At 42.5% G+C, this 20,097-nt stretch overlaps 1 protein-coding gene across 4 annotated transcripts in view; it reads left to right on the top strand.

The window, feature by feature from the left end:
* The window catches only part of LOC117531025 (disintegrin and metalloproteinase domain-containing protein 11-like), a 62,229-nt gene that overhangs the window by 11,448 nt on the left and 30,684 nt on the right, over positions 1-20,097 (top strand). For all 4 annotated transcript variants that reach the window (XR_004566502.1, XM_034194024.1, XM_034194023.1 and 1 more), the window contains exons 5-8: positions 11,839-11,921; positions 12,659-12,716; positions 17,688-17,751; positions 18,446-18,570. Coding sequence is in view for 3 of the 4 variants with exons in the window: in XM_034194024.1 (XP_034049915.1) it covers positions 11,839-11,921; positions 12,659-12,716; positions 17,688-17,751; positions 18,446-18,570 (330 nt within the window). In the remaining variant the exon portion in view is untranslated. The remainder of the gene's footprint in view (positions 1-11,838; positions 11,922-12,658; positions 12,717-17,687; positions 17,752-18,445; positions 18,571-20,097) is intronic.

The following is a 20,097-nucleotide window of genomic DNA, read 5'->3' as shown; positions in this document are numbered from 1 at the left end:
CCAGTTACAATCCTTAGTGGGGATTTAACCCTTCAGGCCCCAGCACTGGTAGACACAGGGTCAGAAGGGAATCTGTTAGACAGCAGATGGGCCAGGGAGGTAGGGCTCCCTCTGGTGGCGCTACCTACACCATTGCAGGTGCGAGCACTAGATGGCACCCTACTCCCTTTACTCACACACAAGACACCACCAGTAACTCTGGTAGTGTCAGGGAATCATAGGGAGGAGATTGAGTTTTTTGTGACTCCTTCTACCTCCCGTGTGATTCTGGGGTTCCCCTGGATGTTGAAACACAATCCCCGGATTGATTGGCCGTCCGGGGTGGTGGTACAGTGGAGCGAAACCTGCCATCGGATGTGTTTGGGATCCTCGGTTCCTCCCGGTTCCCAGGCTAAGGAGCAGGTCCAAGTTCCCCCCAATCTGTCGGCGGTGCCAGTTGAGTACCACGATCTTGCTGACGTTTTTAGCAAGGATCGGGCACTCACTCTTCCCCCGCACCGTCCATATGATTGTGCCATTGATTTGTTGCCAGGCGTGGAGTTCCCGTCCAGCAGGCTGTACAACCTCTCCCGACCTGAGCGCGAATCGATGGAGACCTACATCCGGGACTCCTTAGCTGCCGGGCTGATCCGTAACTCCACCTCTCCGATGGGAGCGGGTTTCTTTTTTGTGGGAAAAAAAGATGGCGGTCTTCGTCCATGCATTGATTATCGGGGGCTGAACGAGATCACGGTTCGCAACCGATACCCGTTGCCTTTGTTGGATTCAGTGTTCACCCCCCTGCATGGAGCCAAAATCTTCACAAAGTTGGATCTTAGGAACGCATACCACCTAGTTCGGATCCGGAAGGGAGACGAATGGAAGATGGCATTTAACACCCCGTTAGGTCATTTTGAGTACCTGGTCATGCCGTTCGGCCTCACTAACGCCCCCGCGACGTTCCAAGCTTTGGTTAATGACGTCTTGCGGGACTTCCTGCACCGATTCGTCTTCGTATATCTGGATGATATACTCATCTTTTCTCCGGACCCTGAGACCCATGTACGGCATGTACGTCAGGTCCTGCAGCGGTTGTTGAAGAACTGGTTGTTTGTGAAGGGCGAGAAGTGTGAGTTTCACCGCACTTCTTTGTCCTTCCTGGGGTTTATCATCTCCTCCAACTCCGTCGCCCCGGATCCGGCCAAGGTCGCAGCGGTGAGAGACTGGCCCCAACCTACAAGCCGTAGGAAGCTGCAACAGTTCCTCGGCTTCGCAAATTTCTACAGGAGGTTCATTAAGGGGTATAGTCAGGTTGTTAGCCCCCTGACAGCCCTGACCTCACCAAAAGTTCCCTTCACCTGGTCGGATCGGTGCGAAGCCGCGTTTAGGGAGTTGAAACGCCGGTTCTCGACTGCACCGGTCTTGGTGCAGCCCGATCCTGGTCGCCAGTTTGTGGTTGAAGTGGACGCCTCTGACTCAGGGATAGGAGCCGTGCTATCCCAGAGCGGAGAAACCGATAAGGTTCTTCACTCGTGTGCCTATTTTTCCCGCAGGTTGACCCCAGCAGAGCGGAACTATGACGTGGGCAATCGAGAGCTCCTTGCGGTGAAAGAGGCCCTTGAGGAGTGGAGACACCTGCTGGAGGGAGCGTCAGTGCCTTTCACGGTTTTCACTGACCACCGGAACCTGGAGTATATCAGGACCGCCAAGCGACTGAACCCCAGGCAAGCCCGCTGGTCACTGTTTTTCGGCCGTTTTGACTTCCAGATCACCTACCGCCCCGGGACCAAAAACCAAAGATCGGATGCCCTGTCCCGGGTGCATGAACAGGAAGTCAAGACCGAGCTGTCGGATCCACCGGAACCCATTCTCCCGGAGTCCACTATCGTGGCTGCTCTGACCTGGGACGTGGAGAAGACCGTCCGGGAGGCCCTGGCACGGAGCCCGGATCCTGGAACAGGGCCAAAGAACAGACTATACGTCCCACCAGAAGCCAGAGCTGCCGTTCTGGACTTCTGTCACGGGTCCAAGCTCTCCTGCCACCCAGGGGTGCGTAGGACCGTGGCAGTAGTCTGGCAGCGCTTCTGGTGGGCGTCCCTGGAGACTGATGTCCGGGCTTACATCCAGGCCTGCACCACCTGCGCCAGGGGCAAGGCTGACCACCAGAAGGCACAGGGACTTCTACAGCCACTTCCTGTGCCTCACCGCCCCTGGTCCCACATCGGTCTGGATTTTGTCACGGGCCTCCCGCCGTCCCGGGGACACACCACCATACTCACGATAGTGGACCGTTTCTCCAAGGCGGCCCACTTCGTGGCCCTCCCGAAGCTCCCGTCGGCCCAGGAGACGGCGGATCTCCTCGTCCACCATGTTGTCCGGCTGCATGGGATACCAACAGACATCGTTTCGGATCGCGGTCCCCAGTTCTCCTCGCAGGTGTGGAGAAGTTTCTGCCGGGAACTGGGGGCCACTGTAAGCCTCTCGTCTGGGTATCACCCGCAGACTAACGGACAGGTCGAACGGGCCAACCAGGAGTTGGAGCAGGCCCTCAGGTGCACGACCTCCACACACCCGACGGCTTGGAGTGAACATCTGGCCTGGATCGAGTACGCTCATAACAGCCAGGTGTCCTCTGCCACTGGCCTCTCCCCGTTTGAGGTGTGTCTGGGGTACCAGCCCCCTTTGTTTCCTTTGGTGGAGGGAGAGGTCGGTGTGCCCTCGGTCCAGGCCCACCTGCGGAGATGCCGTCGGGTGTGGCGCACCGCCCGTTCAGCCTTGTTGAGGGCCCGGACGAGGGCTAAAGCCCATGCAGACCGTCGACGGTCCCCGGCCCCTACTTACCAGCCCGGGCAGGAGGTGTGGCTTTCCACCAAGGACATTCCACTCCAGGTCGAGTCCCCCAAGTTGAAAGGCCGATTCATTGGACCCTTCCCCATCCTCCCCCTACCGCAGTGAGGATCCAACTCCCGGCCTCACTGCGGATCCATCTGGTCTTTCATGTCTCCAGGATAAAACTGCATCACACCTCGCCCCTCTGTGCACCCGGTCCAGCGCCGCCTCCTGCCCGTATTATCGACGGGGAGCCGGCTTGGACAGTTCGCCGGCTCTTGGACGTCCATCGAATGGGCCGGGGTTTCCAGTATTTGGTGGACTGGGAGGGGTATGGACCCGAAGAACGCTCCTGGGTGAAGAGGAGCTTCATCCTGGACCCGGCCCTCCTGGCTGATTTCTATCGTCGCCACCCGGACAAGCCTGGTTGAGGGGGGGGTCCTGTTGTGTGGACCGCTGAAGCGGAGGTACTGCTGGCCCACTACCAGAAGGCGCCCTGCCTGAAGTGCGGGCTTCAGGCACGAGAGGGCGCTGCCGCCTCAGGAACAAGCCGTGGTGACAGCTGTCACCCATCATCCGTGACAGCTGTCACTAATCAACACATCTGGTATAAAAGCAGGAAGACACCTCCACCAAACTGCCGAGATATCATCTTCATCTGGAGGTAATACTCTCAGCCCTTTTTGTGAGATTTATAAATCTGTTATTGTGAGTGTTTGCAGGAGAACCGGTCGTTTTTTGCGGAGGCTGTGCAAGACGGCGCTCCTTTTCATCTGAGACCGCTGCAACGTGTTGAGTGAGAGGTGGAGGTGGCATTCCCACCATTGTTACTGGGTGTTCACACACCCACCCTTTGACTGTCTTTTGCTTTCTGCCAGCAGTACCAGATCCGACACGCCGGGAAGGTGGCCACCTGGGGACTCCGGGACTTGGCGGCTCCAGTATTCCTCGGGTTCAGGTGGCGGTGGAAATCGTGTGGTTCCGGTTCGTTTCCAGACGGGCGTCTCCTATCGTCGAGCCTGCCCACACGACACCTTTATTAATTGACCTTTGCACATTCTGAATCTGCTGTGTTTGGTTGTGACATTCACAACAGTAAAGTGTTATAATTTGACTCCTTCCATTGTCCGTTCATTTACGCCCCCTGTTGTGGGTCCGTGTCACTACACTTTCCCAACAGAGCTTTTGTCTTTTCTGCACTCTGCCGCAAGGAGGCGCTTTTATTTTTCACATAAAACAACACAGACTATGGCTGAAGGCATCAAACGCAATACACTCTTCACTTATGGTGACAACATGACACTTAACTAAACTGACTAAACCAATTGAGAAGTACAAAAACACAATAAATCAATAACACTAACAACACTGTAACATGAACCACAATAACAACATTTAAAACCCAGAACTCCCATGGTGCATTGCAGCACAACAATTTGCAGTCTTCGCAACCGGCCCAGCGATCGCTACAATATAAATGTCTTGCAGTGTGAATGAATGAAGAGTGATAAGTTGAGTGTTTTGGTTGGATGACTCTTATAGATCTGGTTCTGTAAAAACAGTTTTGCTGTCAGGACTGGCTGTACAGGAACTGAAAATTAGGTTTTTTCATGGCCCTCAACACCATCCGGTTTGTCTGATTCTTTTTTTTTTAATCTTTTGTCTCATTTCATTTAATCTGTTCTTCTTTCATTTTGTCATCTTGTTTTTTTGTCGTGCACCTTCCTGTCTTTGTTGCTTCCTTTCACTCTTTTAAAGACCACCTGACCAATCACTAAAAGGTTGCTATGACTACCTACCTGCAGTCAGCAGCAGCATGGGACTATTTTGTCATGATGTGTGAATTCATAGTTTAAAAAAATAAGATGGTAGCGGTAATGATGGGCATGAAAAGAATCGGAGAGGGCGGCCGATGCTGGACTGAAACATTTAATGGCATCTGAGAGCTGCCTGGTAACAATTGAAGGACGGTGCTCTACCACATTAGGATGGTTTTCCAAAGAGCGGGCGATGTGTCACAGATTTCACACATAAAGCCCACAGCTGTCTCTGCGAATGAGTATGCATCAGTGTTATGGGGATGCATCTGCAACCACTTCTTCCAGCTTTCACATGTGGACAGCAAGATCTTAATTTCTAAAATATGAAAATCAATAACCCAAACTGTCCACTGCCTTCTGCTGTGATCTTTCCTACTTGCATGATCATATGGTTGTCTACATTTGTAGTGGCAACAGTTGTATTTGAGTAGCTTAGTATTTAAAAATTTTAGTTTTGCACATTTCTAAACTGCATACAGGTCACTGTTCTGTTGTCTGACAAGCTGTTTGGTTTCAGTCACGCGTTTCCTAGTTTGTATTTATTTTTTTCTTGATCTCACATAGTTCATATTGTTTAGTAGCAGGAAGTTTAAATCATATATTCAGGAATCTAAATGTACATTTTCTGATAGAGTTGCAAACCAACTTTAAACCGTATGGAGCTAATCTACACTGAAATTTCTTGTATAACTACTTACTGGATACAGGAATAAGAATCTGATCTATCAGTCACCATCTTAATGTGTTGTATGTACTCATAATGTTGAGTATAAGATTTGTGTAACTTCTGCAGTTGTTTGAATACCAATTCTTTGGTGGTGGAAATGTGGGGGGAGTTGGGGGTTGGGGGGCTCCCAGGCTTTGACTGAGTACCAGTTCATAGTTGGCATCTGCCCCTCAGGTTTTTTACTCAAAAAAGGTTTTTCAGTACCGCATAACATCACCTGATCAAATGATGTAACAGTATGCATTTTAATAATTAAACAAAGCTCAAAAAATCAAGCAAATCATAAAATAAAATCAGATTTTTGTATTCTTGTTACAGATAATGAGTCATATGAAGTAAGTGCCGTTGCAATGACTAATATTTATATTAAGAACTGACCAAATTAAACAAAGCAAAGTACCAAAACAACACTCCAGAATGCATCATTTAACAGGAAATTTTATAAAAATTTCTCAAGTATAAATCCCCCTATATCCCTAATACGACTTCTCTGTGACTGCTTTCTGACACTAGTGATTTATAGTGTGGCATAATACCACTTCATTCAGCCCACAAAGGTGAAATATGATGCCGCCTGTGCAATTTTCTAGTATTGATCACATGCTATTAGTCAAATTTTACCGGTAAGGAAAATATTATCCCTTTTATTCCTGCTGCTCTTATTGCAGTGCAACTCTACATCAAACAAACATTAATTTTCAGACTTTTACATTGAGACAGTAGTGCACCGCCCACTGTCAGCATGCAGCACTGTGTATGAATAATTATCACAGAACATGGTAATGTCTGATGAACAATATTCACACGTTGTCAGTATAGAAGGGGAGCAAATGTTGAGCTAATTTACATTTGTCATTAAAATCAGATTTTTGTCCCTGTCGTGTGAAAAAGATTCAGCCTGTCCTTGCTGGCAAATTGATAAAAAAATGTGTGACTCTGCTGCAGTCAGCAGGCTGATCCTGCTCACTGGCCTTTAAACTTGAAATGCTCTTTATTCATGCTTTTTTGAGCTTGTCCTTGTTTTTCTTTTCTCATGTCCTTTCATTATTTTTCATCCTCTGCTCTAAAAATCAGTAGTAAAAACTCAAAGTCCAAAAACGTTTGCCCATTTGTAAATATTCAGTTTAATCTTTAAATTCACTATATTTGCTTGGATTTGTGTGTGCAGAACTCTGACATTAATATGCTCACTTCAGACACTGTGTCCTGCTTACTTGTTGCTGTGCTCTAAGTGTGGTTGATATTGGATTTTTAAGTAATGCTTGTGAGTGGGCTTTATCTGAAGCACATGCGTTTCCTCTGAAAAGCACTCAGTGCCACAGTCAGCACGTGTTTGCTGTGTTGGCCAATTTGATTTACTCCTTTCAGTCCTGTAATCCTGTCTTTTATTTATTTATTTTCTGTCTTTGGCTAAGTGCTATGGGCTGTTTCACCATCTGGAATGAATGATAGAAGTTATTCCTTGAGAGGTGCAGAACCTAGAAATTAAGAATTTTGTTTTTCTTCCTAAAATACACGACTAACTCTGTTTGAGTGAATGGTCAACTATGTTTTTGTCTTCACAGTTAAATGTTCAGGTCAGATGAAAGGTCTCATCATCCTCTCAGTCTGTTGGGCAATATTAGATAGAATTATTTAGACTACTTTTTGATTATTACTGAGCTTGTTCTTCTTAGTCAGCCTCTACGGACGTCCGGTGAGTGCAATATGGAGTGAGTCGTGGAGCGCTGAATTTTTCCAACACTTCCTACACTTCTTCCTACACTGCTGAATGCTAGTAAGGACTGGGTTGTTGTGTGGCTGGGGGGGCCTGGCTGCCTTTTGTTTCTGTTTTCTGTCCTGTCTTTTGTTTTTCCTTCCAGGTGGCTTGCATTTGGGACTGAGTGGCTGTGTAGCTGAGTTTATCAGGACCTCACCCTGATCACCTGAGGCTGATCACCTGCGGCTCGTCAGGACTCACAGCTGTGGTGCATCTACATGGATTGGAACATGGTGGCATTTAAGACTGGAGTACACAGTGTGTATTTGCCAGAGACTCGACCTTCTGACCAGACGGGTGAGATCGTCGTCTCGGGAGCCATCTCATCATCAGTGGATGCAGAGAACGTCCAGGTTTGATGCATGGTCTGTGAAAGAGGAGGGGGTGAGGTCTCACGCTCGTCAGCACACTTCCTGAGGTACGTTAGATTTTGTGACTAACATTTATACAGTCAGTAAATGTGGTGTCCCTCACACCTTATTATATTGAGCTGTATGTTGGTCGTGTAATCAGCTTCCACTGCAGTGGAGTTTTGTGAACTGGATGTTCCATGCCTGCAGGGTGGGAAGCTGATTAGTAATTAAGCCAGGAGGTGTTTGCTGTTTGTGCACCTTTGAGCGTTCTCTCTGTGTGTTGAGTGTGGACTCACATTATGATTCCTTCTTTCACAGACTCGGTTTGTCGCGGCCACCTGGGGGTGTCGGCGGGGTCCTTGGGTCCGAATTGGTTCTGGCTCCGGACCGTTGGCGCTGCTGGGAGCGCACCGCAAAACCACCACACCAGACCGCGCACTTTTATATTTTTTCACAGCACTGTTATATTCATTAAACTCTGTTGTCCTTTGTACCGTGCTCTGCTTATTTTATACTGGGTCCTTCAAACGCTGGTCGGTTCTCCGGGCTGCGTCCGACACATAACATGGGTGTTTGGTAGAGGTATGGTGACGAACATCTTAGGTGCTTTTGTTGGTGAGGAAAGGTCTACTGACCCTGACTTTGTGGACGATGTTGTGATCTTTGCTGAATCAATAGATACCCTGATTATAGCACTTAAGAAGCTGAGTGAGGAATCAGAGAGTTTGTGTTTGCGATTGTCCTGGATCAAGATTAAGATCCAGTCTTTTATTGCTTTCCTAGACTTGTCCATCAGAAGTGTATCTGTATGCGGTGAAAGTGTTGAACTTGCTGAGACATTCACTTATGTCAGAAGTGACATTTCTGTGTTTGGGTCCTAGGCTTTAGAGATCAGGAGACGTCTGGGATGAGTTTACGAAGAAATGAGATCATTAGATCCAGGTGTTCGGCAACGCCAGTGAGTTTGCAGGAAAGTGAAGGTCTTAGTATTTAGGTTTCTGGTGCTTCCTGGAATGTTGTAAGACATGGACACGAACCAGTGACCTGAGGTGACAGCTGGATGTGTTTGGTACTACTTCTCTTTGAAGGATCCATGGATATGACTGGAAAGACAATGTGTCAATTTAGTGATTACTTAGGCAGACTCAAATGACGAGTATCAATTGCATGGTGAGGGACCGTCACCAAAGGCAGAGAGATATATTTAATACCTGGTTTTAACTTCTTTTTTAACTTATTTACTCTTCATCCTCGTCATGCTTACCCTATTACACTTATGGCACTAAATGGCCTGCAGGTGTGAGTGCCATTAAGATTTATTTATTCATTCATTCTGCCAGTTGTGAATCATTTACGCTCTTTAGCATGCATGAGCTTTCCATCTGGGGAAATAGACTTTGGTTGATTGTCGTGAAACTATGTCCTTGGTCGAGGCCTTTTTGCTTCCTGCAATTCCATGCTCTATGTCACAGAAGTCACAGCTTCCTCATAGGCACCCATTATGTAAAACCTGTGACTTCCATGACAAAAGCATGGAATGGCCTGTCTCGTCATGGTTCTTGGGTGGAGGAATTTCTGGAAAGTCAGTACTCTCCACTAATATGTTGTATATATAGTGCAGTGTTGGTGGTCATCGACTACTTTTCCTTTATATGTGGGAAGGTGCAGCAGTTACTTTGATAAGATGGTTGTCATCATGTATTTTCCCACAAAATGAGCTGTCTGCTTTTTGCCATCTGTTTCATTTCTCTTTCTGTCATAGACAGAGGCAACCCACAGAAATTGATTTGGTTCAGTTTCATCTGGTTCCATTTATTCAAATTATGCGACATGCGTGAGTTCTACAAGATGTCATCGTTTTCAAGACTTGTCAACAACAAAACACAAAGTGCATCATTGTTTCAGTGTCTCTTCCTGCACACAGTACATCAGCCATTGTTCTAAGCAAAACTTTAAACAAATTTGCTAACAATCCAAACAAAACAACATTATATGTAATGCTTTTCACCTTCCTTGTGTATTTTAGTAAAACACAGTCCATTTTCAGTGGGTCACAAACAATGCAACTTGGGTCCACATTGTACACCGTCTTAAAGCATGAGTGTGTTGCATTCAGTCTTAATGGATCCTCATTTGCAGAACTCTTCATATCTGCAGATAATGTTACCAAACATTTCAAGTTTTTGTTAGCTGATGTTGATGTGCCGATTTAATCTTGCATCCCTCACATATCTAGTAATGCTAATGATGTGGCTGATTTTCAGACACGACAATGTGCCTAAAACTTGACCAGGATGTTAAAGTTCGAGTGCCTGTTGAATAAAGTTTGATGTCCAGCTCACATTAAAGGTTAAAGAAGCTGTTCAGGACAGCTATTCTATGCTGCCTTTTTCTTTTGTCAGCTGTGCCAGACTACACCAGGCTCAGGTGGCAGACATGACTTATTGGAGTTCATTACAAACACCTGAAACTGACCCTTTCTCATGAGCATAAACAAACTCCCTCTTCAGTCCAAGGAGCTACAAACACAGCTCAAATCTCAGTGCGTTTAACTGTCGACTTAACTGTTAAATTCTCTCAAGTCAGATTTAGTTTGTTGACCAGTTTTCCTTCAAATCATCTTTTGTTTACTCACACATTTCACTTGTTGCGTGACCGACCCTGGCAATCTGATCTCTGATTGCGGTAACCTGATCACTTATGTGCTTTGAGAAGCTGCGTAGAAACAATATGGTCCACACACCTTTATCAAGTTGGAGCCTTTCAGAAGATTCTGAATAATTAGATTAAGGGTTCTGAAAAGGTTGTGTAGTGCCCAGTGCCACCCAAACCCTGATTCTCTGATGCATCACCAGTTATAACTTCATGCCAGAGTGGAACAGAGAAGACCAAATCTTAGCCCTAGTCCTCCATGTGCTTTCTGGCAAACTGCAGCTGAATTATCATATTGTTCGTTTAAGGAAGTCCTTCACTATTCTTCTCCACTGTGGAGCTGTTACTATTGATGCAGTAAACTAAAGCTGCACTATGAACAGTTTCTCTAGTCACCACAGCCTATAACTTCTTCAGAGTTGCCATGGGTGTAGGAGTGGATGGTGCATCGGTGTCACCGTGTACCACGATATAGATTGTACAGTACTGTCAATACCGTCATAAAACACAAGTGAAAAATAACAGACAAAATAATGAAGAAATAATGCCAACTATCCATTAATTTTGAGGTCATTAATCATTTCAGTGCAGTTCTAATTCAGTCAGTCAATCAATCAAACAACTTTATTAATCCCACAAGGGGCAATTAAGTTTGAGCAGCCTGTAAAAACCACAATAACATATAACAGCATATAAGAACAATAAAACTAATAAAAACAAATAAAAACAGACTTTAAGAAGGAGTTAAAATGGGTAGCCAGAATAAATAAATAGATAAAACACGCCAGACCTACAGAGCATTTAAAAGTCGAATCACTGAAGGGATAAACAACCTTAGAAAATGGTTGGTTTTACAAACTGATGAAGCATAACAGCATCCTGAAGGAAACAGAGAAAAAACCCCTCTGAAAGAACATGACCTGACAAAGACACGATGCTAATTAGGTGCCTTGGCTTCTCTTACTTGTCACAGTCAGTTTTTGAGAACTGCAGACACCAGACACATGTACCATACTATTTATATTTCTTAATGATTGATGTAAATGAAGCCGAAGACATATTCGCTGGCCTGGAAATATTCATGTATCCATCCCCTGACTTGTCTCAAAAGGTGGCTGTAAAAATATATTTTTTAACAGTAAATCCTGCCATTTAGTTCAACCAGTTACGTTCGACCTCTGAAAATGGAAGGATTGTGTATAAAAATGGCTTATTCCTAAATAATTAATGAAATATGTATGTTAAACCCTTGAATTAAAACTGAAAGTTGACTTTACAAGCACATCTTGGTTGTTTTATGTCAGCTCCATTGTCATGGTGCAGGTGCACAGAGGTAAAATTCTAAAACTTTGGTCACTGTCCAAATACTTATGAACCTGACTGTGTATCCATGTAATACTGTCAGGTACATAAGATTTTATTGCTGTAGAGGAAGTGTGACCATTACATTGCATATTCTCTAATTTTCATACTGCAGCATTTGTGTGGTGAAACTAATCGCAGTCTGAGGATCTACGGGCATCAGATTTCAGATACTGTGGTCTACTCTAGTCACTAATATCCTTGAGTTTGACCCACCAGGTCAGCTGTAGGTTTCACACTGACACCCTGACCAATTTAAGGACCCAGAGATTTGCAGTCAATAAAGGGCTTCACTTTCTGAGATGAGGATGGGATGTTTGAGAGTAAACTGTCTCACTTTCTGTGGTTTAATTCCAGGGAGGGGAGCACTGCTACTACCACGGTCGTGTACGAGGTGTCCCTGGCTCCTGGGTCGCTCTCTCCACCTGTCACGGCCTACAGTGAGTGAACTTTGTCACTTCATCTAAAAACAGCTGCCCGGTAAACTGGCAAATATTTTGGTTTGTGTGAGTCAGCTGTCATTCCAATCCCTGACACACAAAATTTGTCGGTTGGATCAAGGAATTAGATTTTTGACCATGGTTGCTTTGCACATATAAATAGTTATACTAGGCTAGAGTGGATACTTCTGCCAAGCAGACAAATACCCTATATTAGAATGTGTTTCATGTGCCCCCCCCCCCCCCCCCCCCCAATCTCATGCATCTACTGGTCAAACTGCTTTGTTAAACACAAAAATGCATTTTTGTATCATGTGACCAGTCTGGCAATGTTCTTTTATATATACATTTTTAAATACTTCTACTTTTTAAAAGATATTCTAGATATCCCATTTGTTTTACAATTCAAACCCCCAAATTTGATTGTTTCTCACATGGTTTTGAGACGGACAAACAAAAAACATGGTTGCTTTAACAGTTGAAAATTAAACCATTTGTACAGTTGAAGTCTTTACTAAAAGATGTTGTGTGATCAAAGGAATCAGAAAGATGATTGACTGCAGAATGAGCCATTTCTTGAATTGATTCAAATGTTTCTGTAAAATGACATTTATTGTAGAGAATGTTTGAATAGAAACTCTTTTCCTGTCACCTCATGTCACTTTGCACAATACCAAACACTTGTAAATATTTTGTAATTTTTAAAATATTAATTATCATTATTATTATTTTTTTAGGGGGATGTTTTCTGATGGGAACTTCTCCTACATGATTGAACCACTCAGCAGTGGAGAGGTGAGTCAGGACACGAGGAGGCCGTACTAAAATTTTCTTTGCATTCAAGAACTGAGATCACAGAACTGAAGTTTAGAATCGAGTCTGTAATGTCACCTTGTGCCATTCCAGTTGATAGGTGTTCGGATCGATACAGTGTTCTGCATTGAATAATTTCAAAATCTTTTACAAAATGAGCACCCATCTTTCAAACTAGGGCTGTGATAATTCATATTTCGGCTTTTCTCATTCGATATTGGCTAAACTTACTGTATCAAGAGATGGGAAACAATAAATCAAAATCCAATCAAGAGTCTTCTGTTGCACAATTGAGTCATGTTGTATATTTTCTGTATATTTTAATTTAAAGTAGCTGAATATGTATTTCAAAGTTTGATGATAGAGGGTTGGGTTAGCAAAGTACATCTACACAAGTGAATTTAAAAACAGATTAGTTTTATAAAGAGGGAAGACTATATTGCATTTGTATTGTCAGATAACGAAGAAACTGGTATCATATCGGACATGAAAAAGTGATGATGTGGCATGCCTAGTTCAAACATGCAAATATAGCTAAAGATACAGCCCTCAAACCTTTGTTTTTTTTTTTGTTTGTTTGTTTGTTTGTTAGTTTTTTACTTTCTGCATCTCCAAAAGTTGGATTTACTGGCAGTCCAGACAGTGTTATTCTATCTCTCGTTGGCTGTATGGAAAGGTTTGAGTTGACACATAATCCTCCTCACACTGAAACTCATATCCTGTCTCATCTCTGGGTGTCATGTCTGAAAGAGTGAGATGGAAGGAGGCGTTTCTCAGCAAAGGCAGCAAAATTATGCATACAGATCGGACTACATGAGATCTAATACAAGTGCACCTAAAACAAATTGCAATATCTTGAAAATATTTTTTGTCAGTTCTTTCAGAAAGTGAAATTTTTTTGTGCATTGTAGATTCATTACATATAAACTAAAACGTTTCAAGTATATATATTAATTTGGACAAATTTAGCTTACAACTAAAAAAAAAATTGTATCTCAAATATTAGAATATTTTATAAAGGGTGAGTCCTCTTCCGGAGCTTCAGGGACGTGTTAGGTGGAGTTGTACATGTGCAGGGTCATGGCATAATGAGGTATGGGGACCAGTTCTTTTCCTCACCATCTTATACCTTCCCCAAAAGTCATGTACCCCTTTTACTGCTGGATGGGCAGCAGGGGGGCATCTGGTGTCAGGCCCAGCCGGGTCCCCTTAAGATCAGTGCATAAAATACTTTGTTGGGGGTCCTTTTGCACAAATTACTGCATTAGTCAATGGTATTTATTGGATTTGTTTTGAATTCACTTGCTCAGGGCACATATGTCCTTATGGCTCCCTGAAAGCAAAACACAAGCACTAATCTGCCCTTTTCTAAATACACTCAGATGGTGGGGCTAAGGAGCAATAAGTAACAAAGTAATGGCCAGTTGGAGAGCAGGGTCCAGTCACTGTGGTTGGATATTTTAACAGACATGTTTTTCTACATTCTGTTTAAGAATGAAGTTTATGATGTCTTTGTACTGACAGTCAAAGTGAACCTTTTTGGACAGCTTTTCTGCTTCTATAAATTTGTCACTTAAAACTCCCTTTTGTTTTATGTTCTATTTAATTGGAATATCTGAAATGTTTTAAAATGACGTATACATAAAAAAGAAGCGCTCTGTGGTACACTGAAAAAAATTTGGAGTGATATTTACTTGGAAAAAAAACCTAGTGTCAGTTCATGAATGTGTTCATTATACAACCCCTGGCAAAAATTATGGAATCACCGGCCTCGGAGGATGTTCATTCAGTTGTTTAATTTTGTAGAAAAAAAAGCAGATCACAGACATGACACAAACTAAAGTCATTTCAAATGGCAACTTTCTGGCTTTAAGAAACACTATAAGAAATCAGGAAAAAAAATTGTGGCAGTCAGTAACGGTTACTTTTTTAGACCAAGCAGAGGAAAAAAATATGGAATCACTCAATTCTGAGGAAAAAATTATGGAATCATGAAAAACAAAAGAACGCTCCAACACATCACTAGTATTTTGTTGAACCACCTCTGGCTTTTATAACAGCTTGCAGTCTCTGAGGCATGGACTTAATGAGTGACAAACAGTACTCTTCATCAATCTGGCTCCAACTTTCTCTGATTGCTGTTGCCAGATCAGCTTTGCAGGTTGGAGCCTTGTCATGGACCATTTTCTTCAACTTCCACCAAAGATTTTCAATTGGAGTAAGATCTGGACTATTTGCAGGCCATGACATTGACCCTATGTGTCTTTTTGCAAGGAATGTTTTCACAGTTTTTGCTCTATGGCAAGATGCATCATCATCTTGAAAAATGATTTCATCATCCACAAACATCCTTTCAATTGATGGGATAAGAAAAGTGTCCAAAATATCAAAGTAAACTTGTGCATTTATTGATGATGTAATGACAGCCATCTCCCCAGTGCCTTTACCTGACATGCAGCCCCATATCATCAATGACTGTGGAAATTTACATGTTCTCTTCAGGCACTCATCTTTATAAATCTCATTGGAACGGCACCAAACAAAAGTTCCAGCATCATCACCTTGCCCAATGCAGATTTGAGATTCATCACTGAATATGACTTTCATCCAGTCATCCACAGTCCACGATTGCTTTTCCTTAGCCCATTGTAACCTTGTTTTTTTCTGTTTAGGTGTTAATGATGGCTTTCGTTTAGCTTTTCTGTATGTAAATCCCATTTCCTTTAGGCGGTTTCTTACAGTTCGGTCACAGACGTTGACTCCAGTTTCCTCCCATTCGTTCCTCATTTGTTTTGTTGTGCATTTTCCGTTAACCGTTACTGACTGCCACAATTATTTTTCCTGATTTCTTATAGTGTTTCTTAAAGTCAGAAAGTTGCCATTTCAAATGACTTTAGTTTTGTGTCATGTCTGTGATCTGCTTTTTTTCTACTAAATTAAACAACTGAATGAACATCCTCCGAGGCCGGTGATTCCATAATTATTGCCAGGGGTTGTAAAACAACCATTGGTGCATCTTTTTTCTAAACAGAATTTCTTTTGTCTCATTGTCTGACAAATTTAAGTATTTTTAATAATCCATAGTAGGCAGAAGTGTGGCCAAGTGGTTAGTGCACTTGGTTTCAGTGCAAAAGGTTCCCGGTTCAAACCTCACCCCTGCCGCATTCATCCATGTAATGTGGAGGTCCATCAGGAAGGGCATCCAGTGTAAAATTTGTGCCAAATAAACATGCAGATGCAAATTGGATCTGCTGTGAAAACAAGGGGAACAGCTGAAAAGTTTTACTTTTTATTAATAAAGACAGAGTGAAATTCAATGAAAATATTCAGTTGATAATTGTTAGTAAATGTTACTTGAGTTGTTCTTTTAGATAAACTAATATATGCAAGTAAAATTTACTTAAGAATTCTCCTTGTAAAATTTACTTGGAATTTGAGTGAAAAACATGCCTAGGTTTTTTTCAAGTAAATATCACTCCAAATTTTTTTCAGTGTAAGCAAATACTTTTAACATGCTGTGTTGTGGAGAGTTGAATCAGTGGTACCCCAGACAGTCCCGTTCACTCTGTCTCTCTTTCAGCTGTTTATCTCAGATGGGTCATTTTCATAAAGTATTCATCCCCAGCTCAGCTGTACCATAGTGTCCACTAGTGTTCCAGCCATTATGACAGCCTGGTGATTAATTATGCAACAAAGTGCTTTTCTTCATTGATCCTCAGAGGATGCACGCTGCACTTTCTACACACAAACACATCTAAATTTAGACAGCACAGTTGGCTGATGCTTGTATGAATTTAACATGTGCATTTTTGTCTTGTTTGCAGTGATGCTGTCACTTGTGCACAGTGGCTTAAGTGGTTTCAGTTTGTGGTGAATTTAAGGTTAAACGATAGGGTTACACATTTTCACACAGTGGCTGCAATTTAGCCTTTGCATGTCTCATTTTTTTGAGATGCCAATGTCAAAAAGGGGTTTTCTGTGAGTTCTTACAAGTTATTGTGCTATAATTGACTGAATTGTATTTGAATGTTGAATGCCTCCAACATACAAATACATGCAGGTTAGGTGAATAGGAAACTTTAAATTGGCCATAGGCATTTATATGCCTGACTAGCAACATGTAGTTAATGATGAGCAATAATGTTTCGATATCTCATGACTGAGTGTTTCCAGATACACCAAATTCTAATCACTTCACTATCATAGTCATGTTTACTGCCATGCAGAATTTGGACTTCCTATATACATTCATTTGTGAGCTATATGTTTAAAAACCTTGCCAGACCTTCATGTTTTTTGAGGGTCTAAGCTTTCCCCAGTGCAGTAAATTAAAATTGTATATTGATGGAGTTCTTAATAATATTTGTACTTTTCATTGTATGACTATATTTGGCATTCATGATGGATGAGATTTTCATTGTTCAGTAGATGAAGTCCTATATAGGCCCTGGGGCCACTGGACTCTGACAATACAGATAAAGTGTCTTCTCCAAGGACACAGACAGGTGAGTCTGAGCAGGAATCGAACCCAGGTCTATATATTGGTAGTTTAACTTCTTATTCCACTGAGCTACTGGCTCCACAGTACTTATAGTTGAGCAAAATCGCAACTCTGAAAAGCAGCAGTTACCAGAAATTTCTTGAATAATCAGAGCACCAAAATAGTCGAGCACTTAAATGAATAAACTGCACAGAGTGCAGAATGTAATCTACAAAGTGAACACGGCTGAAGTAGTTAGTGTTTACATTGTGGTTGATATTAAGCTGAAGGTTTTGTGTAAGTGCTGAGCGTTTTCTCAAGAATGCAATAAATCAGGTTTGTTGCTGATGGATATTGGAAGAATTAAGTTACTTCATCTTTGAGTTGTTTTAAAAAATATATTTATTTGTACATGCATTTGCAGTAGCTCTCTTTGGCTTTGGTAAACAGAGATGTGCTTGTTATCTTTCCAGCAACAGAACGACCATGTTGTGTATCGAATGCCAGATGTTTATCTCGTCCCTCCTGCCTGTCCAGGTAGGACCTCCCACTGTCCCGTCTGTCTCCATACAATTCAGGAATGTTTTGTCAGCTGTTGTTTCCAAAACCTTTTCAGGTTCTGTTGAACCACTGCATGATTAAACCATAAGTTTACAACGCAATGTCTCAGTCATCATATCATCTGATTTTTTTTTAAACTCGATGTGATTCACTAATAAACAATTTGTGTCATTTTTAAGCATATTTATTTGTTTGGGGGGTTCTATATTGTCGTTAAAATGTAAATATTTTTTGCCCATATGCATCGTGCTACTATCCAAATCATTCGCATGTGGGAGACACGATTATCCTTAACTATTCTTACCTAACACACACCACCTTGCGCTCTGTGTAAATCATCCTATTGCCCTCCTCGACCTTGCTAAACATCTCGTTTTGCTGCATCTCTTCTTCTCCTCTCCGCCCCCAACACTTGTCTGCCTCTCTGGGTTCTTCTTTCCCGTTACCCGATCCTCTCTCGCTGCTCCCCCCATCTCTCCCCATCTGGTCCATTATACTCACTCCTTGGACATCTCCTCAACTCACTGTGTGATATTGATTTGTTCTGCAGATATTAAAATACATCATCCCTGCTCTGATGATGAGCCACTTTTCTGTTTTGTTGTCTTTCTCTCTCTCTCTTGCTCTCTCTCTCTTTCACTCTTTCTCTCACCATGTACATGTATCCCAGGATGCTCTGCAAACCGCACAAATCCTGAGGGCCAGACAGTTGTTGACATGGACAAAGTTAGAGCTCACTGGTCTGAACAAGAGACCCACATCATTAAAGCAGGCCTGAGGCGTGCCAAACGACAAGTCAGTGTTTACGTTCAGCCACTATGTGCAGTTCATAGAACGCATGTTTGTGTGTTTATGTTGACACATCAATACATGATAGACACTCTATACTTACACCATAGGTACCCTTTAGGGTGTAGGTGCTGAATAGATTGTTGGGTTGTTTGATCCATATTTGGCACATTCATGAGTATAAGAGGATTTTTTTTAATGGTATTCATCAAATGATTTATAGTAGGATTGGGATGACGAATGAAAATCATTAGTTTACTACTCGGGTACCATTAGTCATTGACTAGTTGGCGACTAAATTTGATTTTGAATGAATTAAGCCAATTTTGAATCTTCATGGTCAAACTCAAATGTGAGATTTCTTTTAGCAAATATGAGCACAAAATGAAATATAAAAAACAGCATTAACACGAAGACAATACCTGCATTTCATTTACTAGACATAGACTAACCGTTGAGCTGACTAATTCACCTGCCTAGGTTCATACACTTTCTTCACTGAGTGAAGGGAGTCGTGGCAGCTCCAGCAGGTCTACTCTTTTAAGGATTATATGAACTTGATAAATGGCTTTCGACTAGTCGACTAATGAAAAATAGTTGACTAGTTGGATGTTAGCTAATTGTAGTCGTCCCATCCTGACTTTATAGTGCTTAGCTGGGAGATCACTTGGAAACACAGGGTTGCGTGTGCGGTTCTTTGAGTAGAAGTGAAGTTGTGTCAGGACGGGCATAAGTCATAAAACGTGCCAAATTCCAATGCGGATCTGCACTGAATTCTCTGTGGCGACCCTGAAAAACAGAGAGCCGCTAAAAGAACAAGATTACCCAAATGCTTTATAACAGCAGCTTGTGTTCAGAATGTGAGTGCATTATGAAGTCACAAATTGGGTGGCTTTGACCCCCATTTACAATATGGCTATTTAACCATGAGCTGTCTTAATCGATCACGCATTGGCGCAAAGAAGTTCTGTGTGAATTGTACTCCTGAAAATACAGCAATTCAGATGTTATTACCTCTGCCAAGGAGGTTAGTTTTCGGTCGCGTTTGTTTGTTTGTTTGTCTGTCTGTCTGTTCTGTCAGCAGGATAACTCAAAAGTTTTGAACAGATTTTGATGAAATTTTGTGGAGTGGTTGGAAATGACAAGAGGAACAAGTGATTAAAGTTTAGTGGTGATCCGGATCACGATCCGGATCCCGATGCTAACGTGTTAGCATGTCTATGGCATTTTCAATGTTAAAAGTTAGCATTAAGCAGTTGCAGCTGTCATCACGTTCTGGTGCATTTGTTTTCAAATTGTAATATTTCTTAAATTTGTTTTTGTTTATATATTAATAATCAAATGATTATTATATACAATTTTAGAGAAAGAGACAAAAAGAAATAGATCACTGTGCCAAGGAGGGAATCTCTTTAGGGTCAGTGACCCTATGGCCTTGTTTAGAGAAGTGTTTCATAAATGTTAAAAAAAATTCATATATTTGCAGTTAGTTTAATATAAATTGAATTTTGTCTCTTATTTGTTTTTGTCTAT

This window comes from Thalassophryne amazonica, chromosome 18 (genome assembly GCF_902500255.1).
Source record: "Thalassophryne amazonica chromosome 18, fThaAma1.1, whole genome shotgun sequence".
Taxonomy (NCBI): Eukaryota; Metazoa; Chordata; class Actinopteri; order Batrachoidiformes; family Batrachoididae; genus Thalassophryne; species Thalassophryne amazonica.
The sequence above is the reverse complement of the archived record's forward strand: the minus strand, read 5'-3'. Positions and strand labels throughout refer to the sequence as shown.